Genomic DNA, 20,941 nt, shown 5'->3' with positions numbered 1-20,941 from the left:
GCGACGCGCGGCTCCCTTCGCTGCGCGTGCGCACGGTTGGGAGAGGTCGGGGCTGCGGCAAGCGCCGGCGTCTTGGACCACGCATGCGCGCTCTGGGGCGAGGGTGGAGGGGCGGCGGCGGCGCATGCGCCAGGGGCGGCACGCGCGGTTGCTGCGGTGACGCGCGGGACAGGCCCCGGTGCCGGCGGCGCCGCTCCCCGCCCGCCCCGCGAACTCGGAGCGCTCGGTGGGTGCGAGTGCGCGGCCGGGCCCTGCCCTGCCCTGCCCTGCCCTGCCCTGCCCTTCCCGGCGGGGCATCCCCCCGGGCATCCCGGAGCCGCGAGCCCAGGGCGGGCAGAGCGTTCCCCTCGCGTTTCCCGCGCGTTTCCCTCCTGCCCGGCCTCCTCTGGGGAGCTGCCGGCGCGTCCCTGGCGCTCCAGCGCATTGCCCTGGGGTGTTCCACACTTCATGAAATCTTGCCGTCCTGTTGCTTGGTTCTTTCCATTTTGTTTTCGGGGAAAGCTGAGAGCTTACCTGTGCTATTCCGCTGGTAGAACTGCGTGGCTAAACTAGCGATCACTTGTACAAAAATAAAGCTGCTCGTTTACTTGTATTTGGAATTGTTGAGTGGAGTAAATTCCTTTGGTCTGGCTGTAAGGGAGGCTGGTACTGGCATAAATACACCAGCAGAATAGAGCTTCATGAACTGTGTTGTTAGGGTGTAAAAGAAGGTCTTGGATAGCCCAGTTGATTTTTCTTTTCCCTCAGACCCTGACAGGATTCCCTGTTAGTTAAGTGTTTAGTGAAGGTCTTGGTATTTTTCTCCAAGATTAATTTTAAATCTTACTCTAGTCCATATAGCAGGTAGTATTATTCCTAAAAAGCAATCTAAGGAGCATCTATACTGAGGCAATTTCTTCCTCGGTCCGGCGACGGGAAGGGGAAGTTCCTCCTGTAGGGCGGGGAGTGTAAATGGTGAGTATCGTGCTCTGTTTCTGCGAGCCCCGCTGCCCGTGCAGCTCGGACCGTCCCCTGGCTCGGTGGCTCCGAGTGCTGCTCAGCCTCTGCAGTGTCAGGATGCGGGAGGTGGTGCGGTCCCTCGGCTTTGTTTGAATTGTCGAGCTGCACAGATTTATATCGGTGAATAGCCGTACGTTTTTAGTATGAATGAGCACTGTGCCCAAGATCCCTTCTGCGGACGAGTTTGAAAGCCAAAAAGCTGCAAGCAGAGCTGAGAATGGCTTGCTGTGAGGTGTAGGGAAGCTTGGTAAGGAGGAGGGAGTTTGTTTAACACAGCGTTTTCCAGATCCTAAGATGCTTTGCCCTGATGACTCTTAACCTTTTCTGCACCCGGACGTTGTACAGACTTAATTAACACTATTTAAGACTGTTTAAGATTTAAATATACACGAAACCTGATGTGGACCCGCATAAGGTAGTTTCCACTGGCCATAATTGGTTCAGTGTAAATTGATTTCTTATCAATTTTCAGCTAAATCAATGTTAGCAGGATGTAAACTGACTTGTCTGTGTCAGCATAGCAGTTTGTATTAATTTAGTGGATTTCAGTTAAGAGCTTAACTTGAAACTTTTAGACTTTCATCTGTTGTTAAGACTCTTCTTATTCTTGGTCCTTTTTTTGCCCAAGCTTGTGCTCCTGGAATTATTTGCTGTTGGAGATAACAGCAAATCTTGTTGCTTTGTGTTGAAAATAATTTCTTCTGATGCAAAGCCATGTGTGAATGGTTTTGTTTGTCAGAGGCATGTCTATCAGTTTATTTTCAATCCCAGTCTTATTAGTCCGAGATGGATTCAGTTTTTTGTGCTGATTTAACTAAAGATACTGTAAAATGTTACCTTTTATGAATGTGATGTAATGTTTAAAGTCAGCAAAATTTTTTTAACAGTTCTAGTATTTCCTTCTTAAATTTTATTTCTACTTATAAAGCTTTAATGTTTTCCAAGCAAAATTTAAATGTAATTTTGAAAAATATTCTTTAATGCTCCCAAATATTTCTTTAGTATGAGCCTTTTGTGTAGCACTGTAAGCCAAAAAGCTGCATAAATGAAAACATTACATACAAATGAAGTAATGGAAATTTAGTGTGCATGTGATTTGGGCTCTTGGCTAACTCTTCAAACACACTTTGCAATTTCTTCACTCATAAGATACTGAGTTACATAGAAATCGGTAATTAAACAACACACTGAAGTAATAATATGTTTTAATCTCCGTTCTCTGGGGATTAAATATTATTTTTCAAGGCAACTAGTAGTTTTGAAGGGTAGTCTGCCAGAATTATCTCTTAATTTTTTAAAAAATATTTTAAAATTAATTATTCTCTGTTAACAGCTGGCTGTGTTCTTTAACTGTATTTTGGATGGGATTTTCTTTTGCTTCATTGCCATCTATAGAAACTGATGAATATTTTTAGGTAAGTGTTAACAATTTTCAATAATTTGTGAAGTTTTCTTTTTATCATCTTCTCTATGTCTAATACAATTTTTTAATCTTATGCATTTACTTAAAATTGTTGTTACCAAATCATGTCTCTTGTAGTTAATGTGTGTGATGTAATTAACATTTAAAATGCATAAGACTATGTAAGAAAAATTAACTATACAATGACCAGGTTCAAACCTAGAAAACTAGAATTGAATTAGTTTTGTAAATTTCTACTGCATTCAGGTCCAAAGGAATAATAGTAAGAGATTTTTCAGAAATAAGGTAAAACATTACAAAAAAATACTGAAATATAATTAAGAGGATCAAAAGTTATTTTGTAAAGTATGTGAGAAATCTAGAATGGATTTTTGAAAAGATAAAGATGAAAATATGAGCAAGAACTACTAAATTTTAGTTTAGAAAATTAATACAGGGTGGGCTGTTTTTATTCCTAGTGCTAATATCCCAAACATGACTTTTCACTGTTCATTTCTAAACTTCATTCGTTATACATGCACATTAAATGTCATGAAGAAACTAATCTATAAATTCCACTTATAATCCAAATTTTCTTTTTGCTGTGGTGAAAACTTTGTTTCTAAAGGAGAAATATTACCTTCTATGGAATTTGTTTAATTTTTTATTGCTTATTTTTAATTTCTTAACAGCTTAGTTGATTTTTTAATTAAAGCTGGGTAATTAATCATTAATTGATTTTTACAACCTTCAGCATGTTTTTAATACATAGATAGCTAGGATGCAATAACACATCCTGTACTTAGGTGCCTGCTTCCCATGAAGACACAAATGATCTATATCTTGTATGTAATATGTATTAGTAATTCTTATGAACTATTCATGAGTCAAATACTAATAATAATCGTGAACAGAAAGTTGTTTTTTATTTGTTTTCCCTAGGTAGGTCAATAGTACAAGCAGGTATTGTAGGTTTGGCAGGGGACACTGAGAGTTCAGGCCTCCTCTGGTGTGGGTGCAGGGTCACATCTGAGGTGGGTGCTCCATCACTGACCAGAGGGGGTGGTGGCACAGTGGCTTCATAATGGCACCCAGAGCTGAGGGACCCTCCTCATCCACCACCTGAGCACCACTTTTGGAGGGTTTTCTTCTCACAGTTGTTACAAGGTCCAGGCTACAGAGAATCCCTGTTTAAAAACAAAGCCAAACAAAACCAACCCACAAACCAAACAACCACAATGGGCATGCACACACTGCACTAAGACTTTGGCATATTGGCTGTAAATTCAGCAAAGTTGATCTCTGAATTACTGCAAAGTGCACTGAAGAGTTGAAGAGTTGTGTTCCTGGTGCAGGGATGAGTAGCATTACTGTATTCTTCTATCTTAACACAAATGTGTCTTTCTCTTGGTTAAACAGAGACTTTGTGACAGCAATGTGTGGGTTTTCTACTCACTAATGTCACTGTGTGGAGAAGAGGCAGGTTGGTGTTGTAAAGAGATGACCTGTGTAACAATTCAAGTTCTACCAAAGCAAACCTTGTACTCTTAAAGTTAATTCATTGCAACATTAAAAAAACTCAACCTGAGCACCAGCACTCCTTCTCCCCACTAGGTGTAAACATTAAGCTGATGTCCTTGTGAGTTTTTTGAATGAGGTAAGCATTTAGTCAAGTGAAACAATTTAGTCAACTGAAACGGGTCCTGCTGAAAATAAATGTTTGGTTTTTCTCTCGTACTTTCTTTTGCATTTGTTCATTATAACCTGATAATGACGTAACACATTTTGAACAAGAAGTTAGCAACCCTAATGATGACTTTCCATTTTCTAGGCTCAGTGCAGATGAGTGAATCCATCTGCTTCTTTTATCCATCCTTTCCATGTCAGAATGACTGATGAATGCTCTTCCATGCCAAATCTCTTGCATAATTACAAGAGTTTTTCTCATTAGACTTATTTCTATGAATTATGGTCACATAGTTTGCTTAAAATATTTTGGCTTGTTTTACAACATCCATGTGAATTTATTTCTGTATTTTTGTGGAACCAAATTCTTAATAGCTGCCACTATACAGACTAAATTTTTGTCCTTTTTTTTTCCCCTAGGAAGTGAATAGTGTTTCAAAGAAAATATTCCTAGAAATATCTGGGAGAGTGATATCTTATGGTGTTGATTTCTTAAAGTTAATTGTGTAAAATATAATTCTTTAGGGAAGGAAAAGACTGGTAAATTTTTATCTTAATGGCATTATTCATATGTGAAATGTAATTTTCAAACATGAATTTATCAGTAATAAGTGTAAGAGGCAACTAAAGACTTTGTTTACTGTGTGGAGGTTTTTCTTCAGTTTAACAGATTCATTTTGGTATCTGGCCTGCTTTTGGAAACCTTATCCAAACTGATTTTTGGGCAGCAGTGGAGTTCTATGGGTGGCTTTATAGGATTTAGGCTTGTAATACTGACCATATTCAGTGTCTACTGATACTTGAGTAAAGAAAGAAGAAATTGTCTTTATTCAGTACTCTGTGCACATGCCTGCACACTGAATATATAGATGGGGTGGAGGGCACAGGATCCAATCAATAATGAGGACAAGGAACAAACCTGTATATGTAACTGGCAGCAAGCCAACCATATATCGAAACCAAGAACAACACTTTATTTGTAACAAACTGGTTAACATATTAGTTCCCATGAGACAACCCTTCTTTCTATTCTTTCACCATGATATAAAGGATGTCCTTTCCCATAGGTAGGTGTCTCTTAGGGTTTGAAGCTGAAGCTTTCTGCATCTGCAGGTGAAGCCAGCTCCCTGTCAATCTCAATTTCCTCACCAAGCTATCCCATTTCTGAATAAAATTATTCTGAATAAAATTCCAGCTGTGTGGACTCCATTGTCCATATCAGTGGTACATAACTTGGAGTTTCCTGTTGCTCAAAAATAGGCATGCATATTTTTTTTTTTTTTTTTTTTTTTTTTTTTTTTTTTTAAGTTCAGTGCTGGCAAGAGTTGAGAATGGTCCTCGGGCTCATGCTCAAAGAAGACGTTAGAAACCTTTAGAGTTGTCCTGTCAGGCTGGGATGGTGTTGAGGAATTAATTTGGACTCAGGGTAGTCATCTGCCCAGTATGATTAAGAAGGGAGCAATGGCCGTAGAAAAAATTGGGAGATTGACTGCTTATATCATGACACAAATGATGGAAAGGTGCCGAATCTTTGGATGAAGGAGACTTCTACATGAAGTGATCAAGTAAAAGGAAGCATGATTATAGTTTGTGTTTTTCTAGTTTCCTTTTAGAAAGATACAACTATGCCTTTTTGCTCTACTTGCCATCTACCCTTACCTGTAAAGAGTAGCCATGGTAAAGCACTAACACAGGTATGGTGAAAAAATTGGACCTTAATTGAATAAAAGCCTTTTGAATGTTTTGAGTCCTATTGGAAAGGTGTTACTCTTGTCTATATAATAGAATGTGCATTTGTTTCATGGCCTGTAATCCTATTTATTTACAATAATGGGCCAGATACCATTTTTCAAGTTGCTTACTGTCTGATTTGGGAGAATTTAAAGTATTGCTCTGAAATGGCCTTTTCCTTTTATAGTTGTCTGACATACAGGCTCTGGCCTCAGTGTGTGTTAGGCAAGGGAACTAGAAATACACCACAGTTAAATTATGGGTTTGTATCTCCAGGTGGTGCATGGATTCGTGGTTGAAGACTGAAGAAATTAATTTTGCTAAAGCAAGAAACAACAGGACATTAAGCTACTATGCCAGCTTTAGATCTATGCTTCAAAAATTTTTTGCTGCTCAGCATTATTCAGTAATCTTTAACTCAAATTGCAGGAAATATTTGAAATTCCATTCTAACAATATCCAACAGAGAATATTAAAGAAGCATTAAATTTCAAATGCCTGAGGGAAAATGTTCTCTTGCAACACCGTGGGCATTTGGATCTCACTAGTAGATGCAGTATTATAGTCTAGTATTATGCTTTACTTGGTCTAAAATGAAAGCCCAATTTTAATTCTATCTCCAAAAACTTGGCATACTGCAGTGAAAAATAATTTATTTGAATGTTGTTTTTTTAATACACTGCAACTAACTTTAAAGCTTCCTCCTATAATACTCCCACTATGGCTTTTTGTAATCTGACCCTTTCATTAAGACTTCAAATATATTCCCGAAGACTTATCTCTGTGCTTTTCTTACTCCATGCTAATTTACAAGTCATAAGATTCTAAAGTTACCTAACAAGTTTTTCTCATCCTATGCAATTTTTCCCTTAATAAGACAAAACTTTTGAGTATCTTTATAAATACATAAAACACCAAGCAAAGGAACTAATACATTCTTAAAAACAGGTAATATGCAAACTCAAACTAGAATTTAATAATATATATGCACAATTCTGGGCTGAGTAATTTGACAAACCCATTAGTGAACTTAGGTTAAAAAAATGCTGATTAAACCCTTGGGGTTTTATAACCTATATATGCTGTATTTGATAGGAAAGCTATTTTGGAAGTGAATCCCCAGCTTACAAGATTTGGGGAAAGAATAAAAGTGTATCTAAAAGCTTTATAAAATCACTAGCTGGAACATATTTCTTACCATCTAAGTATTTTGGTGTTGCCAAAGCAAGGGCAAGTGCTGTGTTTCTGTTGAAAAAAAAAAAAAAAAGAGATGTGTTCTTTGGAGAAATAGAATAGGGATCTTCTCCACCTGCTGCTCACTTTTTTTCTGTTTGCACTTGACTGTCATAGAGTTGTGTCCAGGAGAATGCCAATATTGTGATATTTCATCCCTTCATGGAGTTTCAGAAGAGGCAGTTTCTTAACAGTAGTGGGTCAATTGTCTGTGAAATTGGACTACTTGTAACTCGCCTGACAAACTATATTGGGGGGGAATGTGATTTAAGGACTTGAAACCCACAGAGGGTATTCAGAATGCAGAAGAGCAGCATACTGCAGATGGTTTATTTGTTCAACGTAACCATGTGAGACATAAATTAGTGAAGTGCCATTTAACAGTACCATTAGTTTAACTGCAATGCTAGGCTCTGTCCTTGCCAAATGAATGTCACTGATTCCTGTAATGAAAGCTGGGACTCCTTTGCAGTGCTGGTGGACGTCAGCTTGCCTGCTGAGGGCCACTGGTGGGCTCTGAGGTGCCACATGCCTGGGAACTGAGACCTACTGCACATTGATAAGGTGTCTTTTTTTCCATTGTAGTTGGTCCCAGGCAGTTGTACCAAAACTTCTAAGTGGGTAGAGTGATATTGTGTGAGAGTAGAGTCTTGTATTGAATAAAATCTGAGAAGTGGTTATGTATTTGAATGTGCCTCTGAGAGGGCAGGAGTATCCACTGCAGTGTAATAACACCATCTGGTAGCATAATTTTTAGACAGAAGTGGCTAAACGTTTAAAAACTGCATCTGTAAAGGACAGTCTACATTTTTGGAGGACACTTAGGTGATTCTGCAAATGTTGAGCCTCTCTTGCTTGAGAAATAGAAGGCTTGTAAAATGCATTAGAAATATGTGCTGCATTAAGAGGTCTGTATAGACTTCAAAATCATGGCATTACATGGCATTATTTCCAATTCTATAGTCAATTTAAAAATATATATTTTTTTCTTAAAGGTTGTATTGACTGTTCCTTAAATAGTAGTATAAAAAAAAAAACAAAAACCAGGCACAAATATAAAGGTTAACGTACAAAGCTGTTCCCACTCTTTCTTACCTGAGCTGTGTTTTTAAGTAGGTGCTTCCCAATCCATTGTTTTGCCAGTTTTTGTTCCAATAACTTGACCAGATGAGGTGAATTGCAATGTTGCTTTTATCACAGAATCAGAATGGTTTGGACTGGAAGGGACCTTTGAAGTCATGGACACCTTCCACTAGAACTGGTTGCTCAAAGCCCCATCCAACCTGGCCTTGGGTTGGAATTTCTGCAGCTCCTCTGGACAACCTGTTTCAGTGTCTCACCTCTCTCAGAGTAAGGAATTTCTTCCTTATGACCAATCCAAATCTACTCTCCCTCGCATAAGAACCGTTGCCCTTGGTCTTGTCAATCCAGACCTCGTATAAAAAGTCTCTCCCCTTTTCTGATAAGCCATCCTTTAAAGTATTAATAGGCTGTCATAAGGTCTCCCCAGAGTCTTTTGTTCTTCAGGCTAAAAACCCTAAAGTCGCCCAGCCTTTTTGAAAAGAGGAGCTGTTCCTTTCCTCCAGTTCTTTCTTGTGGCTCTTTCTAGACCCGTCCCTAACAGATCCATACCTTTCTTTGCTGGGGGCCTCAGAGCTGGATGCAGCACTGCAGGTGGAGTCTCAGCAGAGCAGAGTAGAGAAAGAGAGTCCTCTCCCTCAACCTACTGGCCATCTTTCTTTTTACACAGCCCAGGATACAGCTGGGTTTTTTTTAGATGTTGGAAGATTTCCTTTGTAAATGTGATTAATAAGTTGAAATTGAGACAAAATTCGTTGTGATGTAATGTCAGTAAATGAGGTACAGCTTGTGACACAATTTATGTGAAAGCTCAGAATGTTCCTGGAACCGTGCTGGCAAAGTCCCCTGCCTCTTAGGAGTGCTGTTAACTTTGTTACTCTTCAACTTGTGGCAGAGGTCTCTTCCTGTGGAATTCAGTCAAAGAAAACTTGTACTGGAAAACTTGTAACATAGTGCCATTCTTGTGTAAAATACACGGTCAAAACAGCTATGAAACGGTGACATTGGTGGCAGTTTCATTTGAATAAATACTCAGATAGTAAGCAGACTTTTGCAGAACAACTTGATTAACTGACTTTTCATCAAAGAGTAAATAAAATCTTTATATTCTCTAGGGATCTTGCTGAAGTAGCTTCTTTGGATTCTGTCAGTGGTGATCTTTATCAGCGTTTTCCCCTTGGAGGTTTTTTGATTTGTTTTCTGGGTGGAATTTTTTTTTTTTTTTGGTGTGTGATATTGGAAAATCCTTTAAGTGTCTTTTTCTGTCTGTCTCCTTTGTAATATATCAAGTTGTATCCCTATTTAGTAAATGACTTAATAAATTATTTTCACTCTGTCATGCTTGTTTTCTGAATCCGATTACCAAAACTGCAACACATTCAGCTTCACTGTATGGCTGAACTCCAGTGCAATGACACACAATGTGCAGGTGGTTGAATATTCCTTAAGAAGCAGCCTGTAAAATATGCCACCCATAATTCCAGTGAAAAAATGCCAACTTCAGCATGAATGTTCTTTTAAAATGTGCACCTTGCTGTGGTTATTAGTCACTCTGAATTCAAGGATGTGTGAGTGCAGACTTTGCATAAAGCTCCAGGAGTGACCTACATGTGAAGTGCTGCTGCTTGATTTTCAGAAGATGGCATGCTGTGAATTTTAAAACTCCCTCATTGTGGATGAACTGCAGCAAATGTCATTTTGTAATTGAGGCCATGTAAGTTAGTTATTCTACATGTGTTTCTAACAATGAAGTTTCAAAAATCTCTTTGCTAGATCAAAGAAATGTTATCATCATGAAAGGAAATACTGCAGTATCTGCTGAATAGGGCAAGGAAACAGAAGAATGAAAATCCTGCAACTTTTTTAGCATATATATAATTGTCATCTGTTTCATGGATTAGTATGAAGATTATGCTGTTAGCCTTCTGTTTAGAAGTAGAGGAACAATGATGATGATGAAAATATTCCTGCATCCCTTAACACGAACATGGATGAAAAGGAAGCATCACACAGAACTGTAACAGCAGCTGTGACTTTAATTTGAGCAAACCCAACTCAGACAAAGATTTTGGGAAAAGAAATCCACGGATGAAAGTGAGACAGACCCTAACATTGTATCAGTCCTAAAAAGACTTACATAAAATAAAAGCTTGTTTAAAATACAGAAATTACTTAACTCTGCTTCCCCCAGCTGCAGCCATTTAGTGGTTTTGTTTTGTTCTGCCACTTGTGTGGATAAGTTAATTTAATCGTATCTTTTACATCTGTGAAAATGGAAAGAGCCAGATGTTGCAGCTAGTTAGAATGGTCAGTCACAGCTCTCCTTGGAGAGAAGATGTCTCCACACTGCCCAGAATAAATGCATTTTTGGACAGTGTTTATTATAAGTGAGATATCCTGGATGAAGTTGTGGTGGAGTGGCCCTGGCTGGACACCAGGTGCTCACCAAAGCCTCTCTCATTCCCCTTCTCAGAGGGACAGGGGAGAGATAATACAACAAAAAGCTCATGGGTCAAGGTAAGGACAGGGGAAGATCACTCACCGGTTACTATCATGGGCAAAACAGACTCTACTCAGGGAAATCAGTTTAATTTATTTCCAATCAACTCAGAGTAGGATAATGAGGAGATAACTATGTTATTCCTGAGGCAATACTGTCATCGCTTATGGGCTCAGCCTTGACCAGCAGGGGGTTGGCTCTGCTGGGTGTAGGGAAAGCTTCCAGCAGCTTCCTCAGCTTCCTTCCCTGAAAGCCCCTGCTACCAAAACCTTGCCATGCAAACCTAAAACAGAAGTTTTAAAATTTAAAAAATAGGGGGAAATGTAATTGTAGTCCAAAATTTGTAAGTTACAGAAGTTTCTTTGGGATACATGTGATTATAGGATTGCAAAAGTTACTCAATAATATAGTCACAGAAGTAACAGTAATGGGCAACTGCTATGATTAAAAAAAAATCTTATTCTTCTAGTATTTTTTCTTTTTTTTTTTTTTTTTTTTTTTAACCTCATGAAAGCAGGTTATTTGCCAGTGATTGGCTGATGCTGTAAAGGCATCTTTATGTCCAGCTCCAGAATAATTACCAAGTACTATGTTGTGTGCTCGGTATTACTGTTTGCATTACATTGCCATTTACCCGTGGCATAAATTGGAGCCACAAGAGAAATGGGTTGGTACAAAGAGAGTATCAGACTGTGAGTTGATTAATAGTTAAGAGAGCTGAACACACCACTTGAAATTTTTGATGTTGTCTGATTCATTAATTCGGTTTTTAAATTTTAATACATACCAAGGTAGTCAAGCTTCTGTGAGATCTCCTATTTTTAAGGAAAGGAATAGAGAGAGCATGCACCATTTCAATGGCTGTTCATAATTTGGGGCTTCCAAACCAATGCTATTCATGCTGACATCCTGTCTTTTCAGACAATTAAGTAGTATATATTGAGGTAATTAAAGACAATTGCTTGTAATCACAGAAAATTATTATAATAATTTTGTTTTCTGGATAACAATGCAGATGTATAATTTCTGTGACCACATCCAGAGTTTTACTACCAGAATTGACAGGGAAACCATAAATAGTTGTTATTCCATTATGTGAAATGTCAGGAGTATAAATTTAACTTTTATTTAAAAATCCATGAGGACAGGCTATCATCCTTACATTAAATGGATCCACAGCAGTTAAACCTAAGCCCATTCTTGGTTTTCAAAAACTTTTTCATATTTTGTCATACCTGTTGGACACAAATCCTATACACTACTTGAATGGGAATGAACAGTTATTGAAGGTTTTAAAAGAAGACTTTAAATTAATGTTGAAGTGAAAGAAAAACAAGTTTCAAAATGCTTCTACTTTGCAATAATTTCATCAGATAACTCCAAGCCTATTAGCAAATTTGGTCACTTGTATGCTCTTCCCTCATGTTCTCTGACATTTACAAGACTCCTAAAATTACTTTTTCTCCTCCAAAACTAGGAAGGCCTTTGCTGGCAGAAGCTGTTTTAAAAACTATTTTAAAAACAAAACAAAATACATCTTTCTTTCAACAACATAACTTGGGTGTGATACAGTCATGAGGTGCATTTAATTGTCAGTAACCTGGGAAGTTATAACAAAATGTGCAACTTGGGCTATACTGAGAGTTTCTGTTCAATTGAACTTCCTTTTTCTTTGTAATGATTGTGGCTGAAAAGTTTCATCAGGGTGTAAAGAGCAGTCATTCATATGGAGGACATTCATATCTATGTTTGTTGGTCTTTGGTGGTGTTACCAGTTTATATGTGAAACAGACATAGTGAAGTTATATGTTGAGAATTAATGCAGATTATTCTGATGCCATTCACACTAATTGTACCATTGCCAGTTTCTTTACTGTGTTATGCTTTCCCCCTGGACTATTGCAGGCTTTGTCAGTGTAAATTTTATGTACATAATAGTGCCTATTTTAAAGATATTTCACACATTACTTTAAAAACCTGCATTTTTTAAGTGATGTAAAAATATCTGTGTTTTCTAACTATAATTGCAGGGGTTTTATTTAAAGCATTTTAATCATCTCCAGTTTTGCCTGTTAGCAAGGTCCTTTTTATCCTAAGAAACTAAAAGTGAAAGACAGGAAAATAGTTTGAGATTATATGGATAATTAAGTTAATGGTTGTGAAATAGAACCTGAGGAATCAAAAAATGTAGTAGAGGAGCATCAAGATGGTTTTCTAAATGCTGAAGGGTTTGGATAGGACATGCAGCAGAGTGACTGAGGGAATCACAGCCTCAGGGGCTTACTCTGTCTTAAGCCAAAGCTGAAAGTACAGCAAGGAGAGCCCCCACCTTGGCCTGCTGTGTGCAGCCCTCTGATCTCAAAGGTAGTGCAGGTCATTGGTCTCAGAAGGGACCTATATTGTAAGTTTTAAGCAGATTCAATTCCCGAACTTCTGTCCCTGGTGAGGAAGCTGCTTCTCTGTTCTCATCTCTCAGGTTTCCTGCTGGGCTTTTGATGCTCTTTTTGCAGGGGTTTAGCAGAAGTTGCCATTCATGGGGCCGAGTGCTTGTGTGTGAGTCTTGGCAATAAGCCACAGGACAACCAGAGAGGGTGTCACTCAGAGAGCTCCTCCTTCTTTTGAAGTTATGAAAGCATAAATAGGGTCTCCTTGAAAAAGGCACCTGAACGGAGTAGTTGCTTGGCAGAGGAAAACAAAGCCAAGAGCACCAGGAACGCATTAACATCACCATGCACTAGAGGGCCCAGCCTGCATATAACCATTTCCCAAGAAGGAAAATGGGAGTAGGCTGAAGGAACTTCTGAGAAATTTCAGTGATATTAGGAAAAAGAGCTGTCTGAAGCCAACAGGGCTCAAAACAGGACTGAATGTGGAGAAAGGTGATAGAGTGACAAATGCATTCAACCTGAAAATGTAATCAGACAAGCATGTTCGCCTGCTGAAGAAGGGATTTAGCAACTTTGAACTCAAAATCATGTGATTTTTCTTTCTCCTCCTGGCTAGATTAAATAGGGGAGTGATGTTTTTAATATTATATCGTGCTTAACAAACCATTGCGTGCTGTGTCAAGTTCATTTTCCCTATCTGCTCTGGCTAAAACCCATTGCTATCTGTAGTCTAGCCTGAAGGTGACAAGAGATTTGAATCATTGTAATTAGGCACTCATCATGCTGCAAAAAGATACAACTACCTTGATGAATCAGTACGAAAAAAAACCCAACAGGTTGGTTTTTTTTTTTTTTTTTTTTTTTTTTTTTTTTTTTTTTTTTGTTTGTTTTTTGTTTTTCTTTAACTGCAGTTGGTGCCTGGGAATGTGAGAGCAGGAATGAGCTCGGCAAGAACTGAGGCAGCTTTCCCAGCATGACAACTATTGTCCTGTACTCTGTGCACAAAAAATTGAGTGGTTTTTGCCCCTCCATGTCCTGTTGACACCTTCAAGTGTTCTTGGATCTCTCCCAGGTTTTACTTGACAAACATTTTCATGTGTGCCCCTTCTTTCTGATTCTGAGAAATACACAAGAATTCACTTTCTGCACTTAAGCAAGAGCTATGAAATGAGTTATTGTTTGCCTTTTAGGATTGTTGCTCCAGGGCACACTTTTGTTGTGAAGTATAAGTGATGAAAAAGTGGATCTGCCCAGGTTTGTGGTTGGATATGGCAGAAATGGGGTATAAGGAGCTTTATCCCTCTGGGGAAAGGCATATCCATGCACACCAAAAAGTAGGTTTTGTGACACTTATTACAGCTGCTTTGTATTAATAATCAAATTTTGTTCTCATTTTTGCTTATGTCTTAGAAAAGGTGCAGAAAAACATCCTGAAATGCATATGGCTTTCACAAGGTAGAGGTGCATCGCTATTTTCACCTTTTCTTTCTGGGGATGAGTTACCCTACATTCTTTTAGTCTGAAGATACTTTATCTTATCACTCATCCATGCATCTTTCCTCAGAGCTTGGATAGCATCCCTTTTTATTATTAAGATGTTGCATTGTTCAAAAATGAATCAGGGAATGGCATTTATTGCCCAGTAGCATGCCTTATATATAGAGGAGTTTCGTCATAATCACAAAGTGTCTAAATTCAGGGTTCTAATTCCAATTTGTAAGTGCTCTAGTTTTCAAAAGTGAAATGTGACTATGGATTTATGTACTTATTTCAGTAGTGGCAGCTGAAATGGGATAGCATACTGTGGGAGGAGCAGGTAGCAAGCAGTATGTTGCTCACCCTACATGACTACCCTGTAATAGATCTTTCAGATCTTTGAAGAGTGGGTGTTTTTAATGACTGTGTTGTAGCACTTAATGGATAGTTTTTAAAAGCTCCACACTTTTGCTAGTCAGTGTTAAAGCTAAACAGATTAGGAATGTGCCAAAAATAGATTTCAAGCTGAAGTTTGTAAAAATTTGCTCTTCTGAAGTGAATAGTATTAGTATTATTATTATAAAAATGCTAATTCTGTTTGTCATGAAAACTATGTCTTTGTTTCTATTGAGATTATGGTTTAAATCAGTAAATATGGAGTGCTAAAATATTTTTTATATCTGTATATATACACACACATACATATAGATGTTTACTATAGTTAATTTGGCTTTGCAACCTTAGGCATTTAACAAGAAGTGTACCTGAGAGTTTTCCTATCTTCAGTGATGAACTAAACACTTAGATCAAAGTAGCAGTCCTAATTTGTAGATAGACAACAGATTCATCTCTATTCAGAACACTTATTTCCCTTCTTGTTTTTTTTATCATCACCTGATTTAGATAAGTAAAATCTGCTGGGTAAGGACACAGCATTATTTTTGGTTACCTGAAGGGACAAGTTCATACAGTCTACCTTCCAGTTCCCACATTCATTTTTGGAGCTCGTTGGCTGACTTGATGGATTTGGTGGATAAGGCAGAGATGTTAAAAGCTTCAAATGTGAATGTGTTTTTTTAGAATTCAAAGAAATGCAAATTGGTGTTCCCTTCCCCAGATTGCTGTAGAAAAGACTGTGACCTGAGCTCAAGGATTTTTTCCTGTTTGGCCTTTGATATCAGTCATTAACTACACAGATCCTGATGGCTGAGAAGCCTCCAGAGCAGCCACGATGTGCTTGGCTTTGTGCTTGGCTGGCACCAGAGCTGCATGTAGTGGCAGAGGAGAGGAAAAAAAGGAAACTGAAGGGCATGGCTACAAAGAAGTGAACGAGCTGAATGTAATGTAGCAGGAATTTGGGAAACTCGAGGGAAAAGTGAGGAACCTGACACGGAGGTTTGGGAATATCAGGTTGGTCTTGTACCTCACCAATGCATAGAAAATCAGACAAGTTGCAGTGCCCTTCACTGTTTTGTCTGTCCTTTGGATTACAACCTGTATGTGTTGTGGTGTACAAGAACATTGAAAATAAAATTTTAAGTATTGAGTAATTCTTGTTGCCATTTTGTTTTCAGTTTGGTCGCTTATTCATCATGGGTGATGTTTCCTTTGTTTTCTGCTGACAGAAGAATGCCTCTTGTTCTTACATGTTGATATATGGCTTCATTTGAGGGAGAATGCTGGTGTTGCCTTTAGCACAAATGATCTAAGCATTTGCATTTCTGGAACACTTTCAGGGTTTCCCATTTGCTTTTATCTCCTTTACAGAATGAGCAACTGTTTTCTAGTTTATCTTTTCTGAAGATCAGCATAGATTGTTGATTACAGGGTGCAATAAATTAACTTGTCGACTTTTGCCACATTTCATGTTTATGTTATAATGTTGAAGATTTATAGAAAACTTTAAAAATTAATCCGAGATGTAAATGCTTGAGAACAAAACATTTTTTAAAAAAACCCCTGGATTTTATTTCCAAAAACCTGCTACATAAAATTACATGTCTGTATCTAGAACAAGCTTTTAAATTTTAATTGCTGAAGGGGTTTTCAAGTGATTTATTAGTCACCTGACTGCAAAACTAAAAGTATATCATTGTAATCCTATTGTTGTCTTTATTTGCCTGAACCAGAAAAACAGAGAGTTTTTAAAATACAGTGTTCATTATAGTAAAAAATACAGTTTTTTATCATATTGCATTCTCAGTTTGCTTTTAGAGGAATTTGTTTTCCTATTGTATTTTAAAATACAGACTTGGAAAACATCACTGTAGTCACAATGTAATTATTCGTTATTTTTTTATCTGAAAGTACTGAATGGGTGGGAGAAATTTGTAAATTTTACTTTTTCAGTAAATCATGGCAAATGGCTTATCCACTTATGGGCAGCATATTTTGTTTTCCAGTTGCAATATATAGAAACAGTTTAGTTTCTCCTCTCTGTTCCATTTTGACCTTCTAAGCAGAACTAACACTTTGAACACACCAGTGTTTGGAGCTGGAAATATTACCCAAACTAAGCCTTTTTTCCACCAGTTGTTTGGAGTGAATTCTTGAATTACACAAGAAGAGAATTAGGCTAACTACTTTTAGCAGATATATTTTTGTTTTTCATAAAGAATAAACCATTTCCAGTCAAGTCACCCATTTTCCTTTTTCTTTTTTTTTTAAATGTCTCGGCCTGAGGTCTCAGAGAAAAATCCATGGAAATTTCGGTAATGGTTTCAAGGGATCATAAAGTGATTAAAAAAAAAAACAAACAAACAACCAAGCAACAGGCATTTAATTCCTAGTTCCTTGTTTTCCCTGTATCAGTTTGTTACATGTAGAATTTCAGTTTTTTCCTTTTGGATTTTAATAGATCCCCAAGAAATTTTTCTCCTTGAATTCTGTTAAGCAATAAAAGACCCTGAATCCTACCAAAAATTTAACAAGGCCTGTTAACAACTTTCTGAGATGAAAAGGTAAGGGTTCTTCACCTGGTCTCCCCCTGCTCCAGTGCCTTCCCCCTGACAGGACCTTCCTTTTGCCTTTGGGCAGTTTTTTCCCATTCCTTTACCATATAAACTTGGTTACATGTCTCTGAATGCAGTTTAAGGAATCCCTGGGCAAGGGGCAAGTCAGACCTGAGAAAGAAATAGTGTTCTTGCTCCCTAAAAATGACTTTGGACATTTACCTATTTTCTCAAGGTAATTTTTGTCTTTTAAAAGCAAACCTAACTTTTTCTTTTTGTAGTCTTTCCATTTATTCTGGAATGTTCATTCCTAAATCCCTCATAAGTTTCCTTGCCTGTTGAAATTTCAAGAACTCTGCTAACTGTTTTCTTTGTCAGTGGTGTTTCTTTCCCTATAGCTATTTTTGCTTAGAATTTGTATTGAATTCAGGCACATTTTCCAAGAGTTCAGTTATTGGTTTATACTGTGGGTGAGATTGACAGCCTGAGGTTTTTCACCATGATTATTGCTTGAATTGTCCTATAAGTTGGAGTTTTCTGTGGCAGTGATATGGGTTAGGACCTCTTCTGCCTGTCCTTGGGTTTGATGTATTAGAAACTATCAAAGGCCAGAGTTTATTGTGGTGGTGTTAATGATGCAAGCTGAGAATTCTGCCTGTCCTATTTTGTGATTGTGGCTTTCAAGGCTTTTAACTGTTTTTAAGGGTAATTCTGTGTTGCAAAGAAAAAAAAATAGCAATTACCTTGTAATGAACACTGGGATCTCTCCTCCCTGTTTGCACTGAATGTGAGTTACCACATGCATGGCTCTGGGAGATTACTATCAAAATCTCAGTGATGGCTGCTATGGAAGAACACAAGTGTGTGGGAACATTATAACACATTTAAGAATTATTTCCTTTTAATCCATAGCAAATGTCACAAGTTTCATAAGTTTCGCCATTTCACTGAAGTGATGGTGGGTTTTCTTTTCTTTTTTTATGTGGCATGTAGTAACTCAGGTTGAGCAAAAACCTGGGCCTGGAGGAGAAAATTGCAAAGTCCTTTACAATGTGATAGATTTTTTCTTTCTCTTCTTCAACATATAAACTCTAAATACTCTTGTCTGCTTAGGATTATCATGATAGCAAATAAGCTGTACAGTTCTTTCTTTCAATGCTCTTTTCTTGTACCTCACTTGCTTAGTGCAGTCCCTCTGTCACTCCTGTGAGAGAATGACCATGATTATTTTAACAAAATTTCTAAACTTGTAAAGGGTAGACTCCACTATACTCAAGGTAAGAGCCAGCATTTATCATTTGGTGCATCCTCTTCAGGACATTGCTGATGAAGTACAATCCTAATCTTTGTCTTTAATATCATGAGCCACCAATACAGTTTTTGTTCTCCCAATGTTACCACGTCAGAAGTCTTCCCAAACGTAGTGCTGTGCCTCTTCCAACAAAGTGGAGGGCTTTCCCCACTTTCTGTCTGCCTTCACAATATTTTCTCCCTCTTTCTGTGCATGATTAGTGAGACAGAGGAAGATTTGAGCCTTATGGGGAAGCAGTCAGGTTGACTGCAAGTGAGTAGTGGTATTTGCATTTACAGTGTGTGTTTAGTGGATTGGGACAACATCCTGGAAGTTTCCCATCTCAGCATATTTGCTGGCATATGTACTGAGTTTGCTTAGAAAAATAGTAATAAAATACAACTTTCTTATGCAGATCTTTTCACTTTAGGTAAGTTTTGGTGACATCAATATTTTTGCTCTTGTTTTGATGACAGCGATGTTAATAACAAGGGTTACTGGATATTGATTATATTGGAATAAATTTTAAAGTTATATTTGTGTTGGGAATAATTTCTATCTAAATTGCATAAAAGTCAGTCTTTATTGTAACTAGGAGAAAGAAAAATTATATTGAGAAAGCTTTGAACAGGCTTTCTGATGCAGGGCTATTTATGTCAGTTTGTGATTAGATGAAGTGCCATAGATTTATTGATGGGATTGGTAAGTGGAGTATTGTTAGGGCAATATTGAATTTAAACTTTTGTCTCATTGTTCTCATTGGGCAAAAATTATTGTAGCAGATTTGAGAATTTCATCCCACAATTTTGTTTTATATAAATATAAAAGCATGCAGGTGTTTACAGGCAAGGAAATGGGTCTCCATATAAAATGCTGGTTTATGAGAGATATATCAAGAACTGCGTAGTATGAACGGGTGCTTTGAGGCTTAAACTGCAACCAGGCAAAAATGTGCAGCCTTCCCCTTTTGTCTATAATAGGGTCGACATTGGGAACCATGATCCCTTTGATCTTTACATAAAACAGATGAAAATGCATAAATTGCTTCTAATCAGAGATGAATTAAAGGAAAATAGCCTCCCGGAGGACAAAGCACCCCAGGCACCCATCAACAGCCTTACCAAATGACAGACCTGGAGGAGACTTCAAAGCTGCAAACACAACTGCCAGTGAAATCCACCAAGAATCAAGATGCCATTTAGGAAAAAAAATAAAAAAAATTCACAGTTTACAAGTGCCCAGAACTCTCTCTTTAAGAAGAAGTGGCAGAAACACAGTACATGGACTTGCTTTTTAAGCCACTAAATGTTAATGTTCATTTTCTTTTAGGAGATTGATAAAGGCAATACTTGCTTGTTTAATTTAGTCCAAAAAATGTGCTCAGACATGACAAACATTAGTAATTTTAGTGTCAGGTAGGGTTTATTCTATGTGAGTGGCATATTGTTTAGAAGCTGAAGTATATGTTTTAGTGGAAGCCGATCAGACATTTTTTGTAATTGCTTCCTTGGTTGTCATCTTTATTTGTCCCTGTGAACACAAGCATTTGACATTCCTCAAATTGCACAAGAAGGAGATAATGTAAATATCAGGTTTGGTTTTGGAGGGGAGGGAAGAAAGATTTGAGGCAATAAGTTTATTATGAGAATTTTCTCTCTGTGGAACAAAGAATAACTTTATCCCAAGTTAAATCAGAATTCAGATCCTTTTCTAGCTCAGGTAACTAATTGAAATATTATTTAGATATTAACATCAGTAATGCTAAATATAAGAAATAAGCTTGAATAAGAAATATTAATTGCTGGTTTGTTTCAAGAGAGGTAACCTAAAAATAATTTTTACATTTTTGTTAGTATTCTGTTTATGAGAAGATATCAAATCTTCAACTTTTTAAAGATAGAGACTAATTTTTTGGAGTATTAAAATTCTGCTTTTGATAAAGACTGATGCAGTCCCTACAACATGAATATTGTTTTAGGAAGGATTTTACCTGCTGCCAGTTGTATACTTTGCTTATTCATTGTGCACAGCATAACATCTATATCCAAGTTCATATACATTTGAGAGTCATTTAGTGGCATAAAAAGAACAAATGACATTTCCAAATATGTAACTGGCAATGAAATTGTTCAGTAGGCTGAATGATTTTCTGTAGGTGAGATCAGAAAGGTTGCCTGATTAATTTAGTAGGTAGTTATTTTCAGT

General features: G+C 37.6%; 1 protein-coding gene across 1 annotated transcript in view; it reads left to right on the top strand.

Annotated features, from left to right (window-relative positions):
• Positions 1-108: 108 nt before the first annotated feature.
• The window catches only part of WDPCP (WD repeat containing planar cell polarity effector), a 146,620-nt gene continuing 125,787 nt past the window's right edge, over positions 109-20,941 (top strand). The window contains exons 1-2 of the mRNA XM_056488869.1: positions 109-226; positions 2,333-2,414. Coding sequence (XP_056344844.1) covers positions 2,401-2,414 — 14 coding nt within the window. The 5' untranslated portion in view covers positions 109-226; positions 2,333-2,400. The remainder of the gene's footprint in view (positions 227-2,332; positions 2,415-20,941) is intronic.

Source organism: Oenanthe melanoleuca, chromosome 3 (assembly GCF_029582105.1).
Source record: "Oenanthe melanoleuca isolate GR-GAL-2019-014 chromosome 3, OMel1.0, whole genome shotgun sequence".
NCBI classification, from domain to species: Eukaryota; Metazoa; Chordata; class Aves; order Passeriformes; family Muscicapidae; genus Oenanthe; species Oenanthe melanoleuca.
The sequence above is the reverse complement of the archived record's forward strand: the minus strand, read 5'-3'. Positions and strand labels throughout refer to the sequence as shown.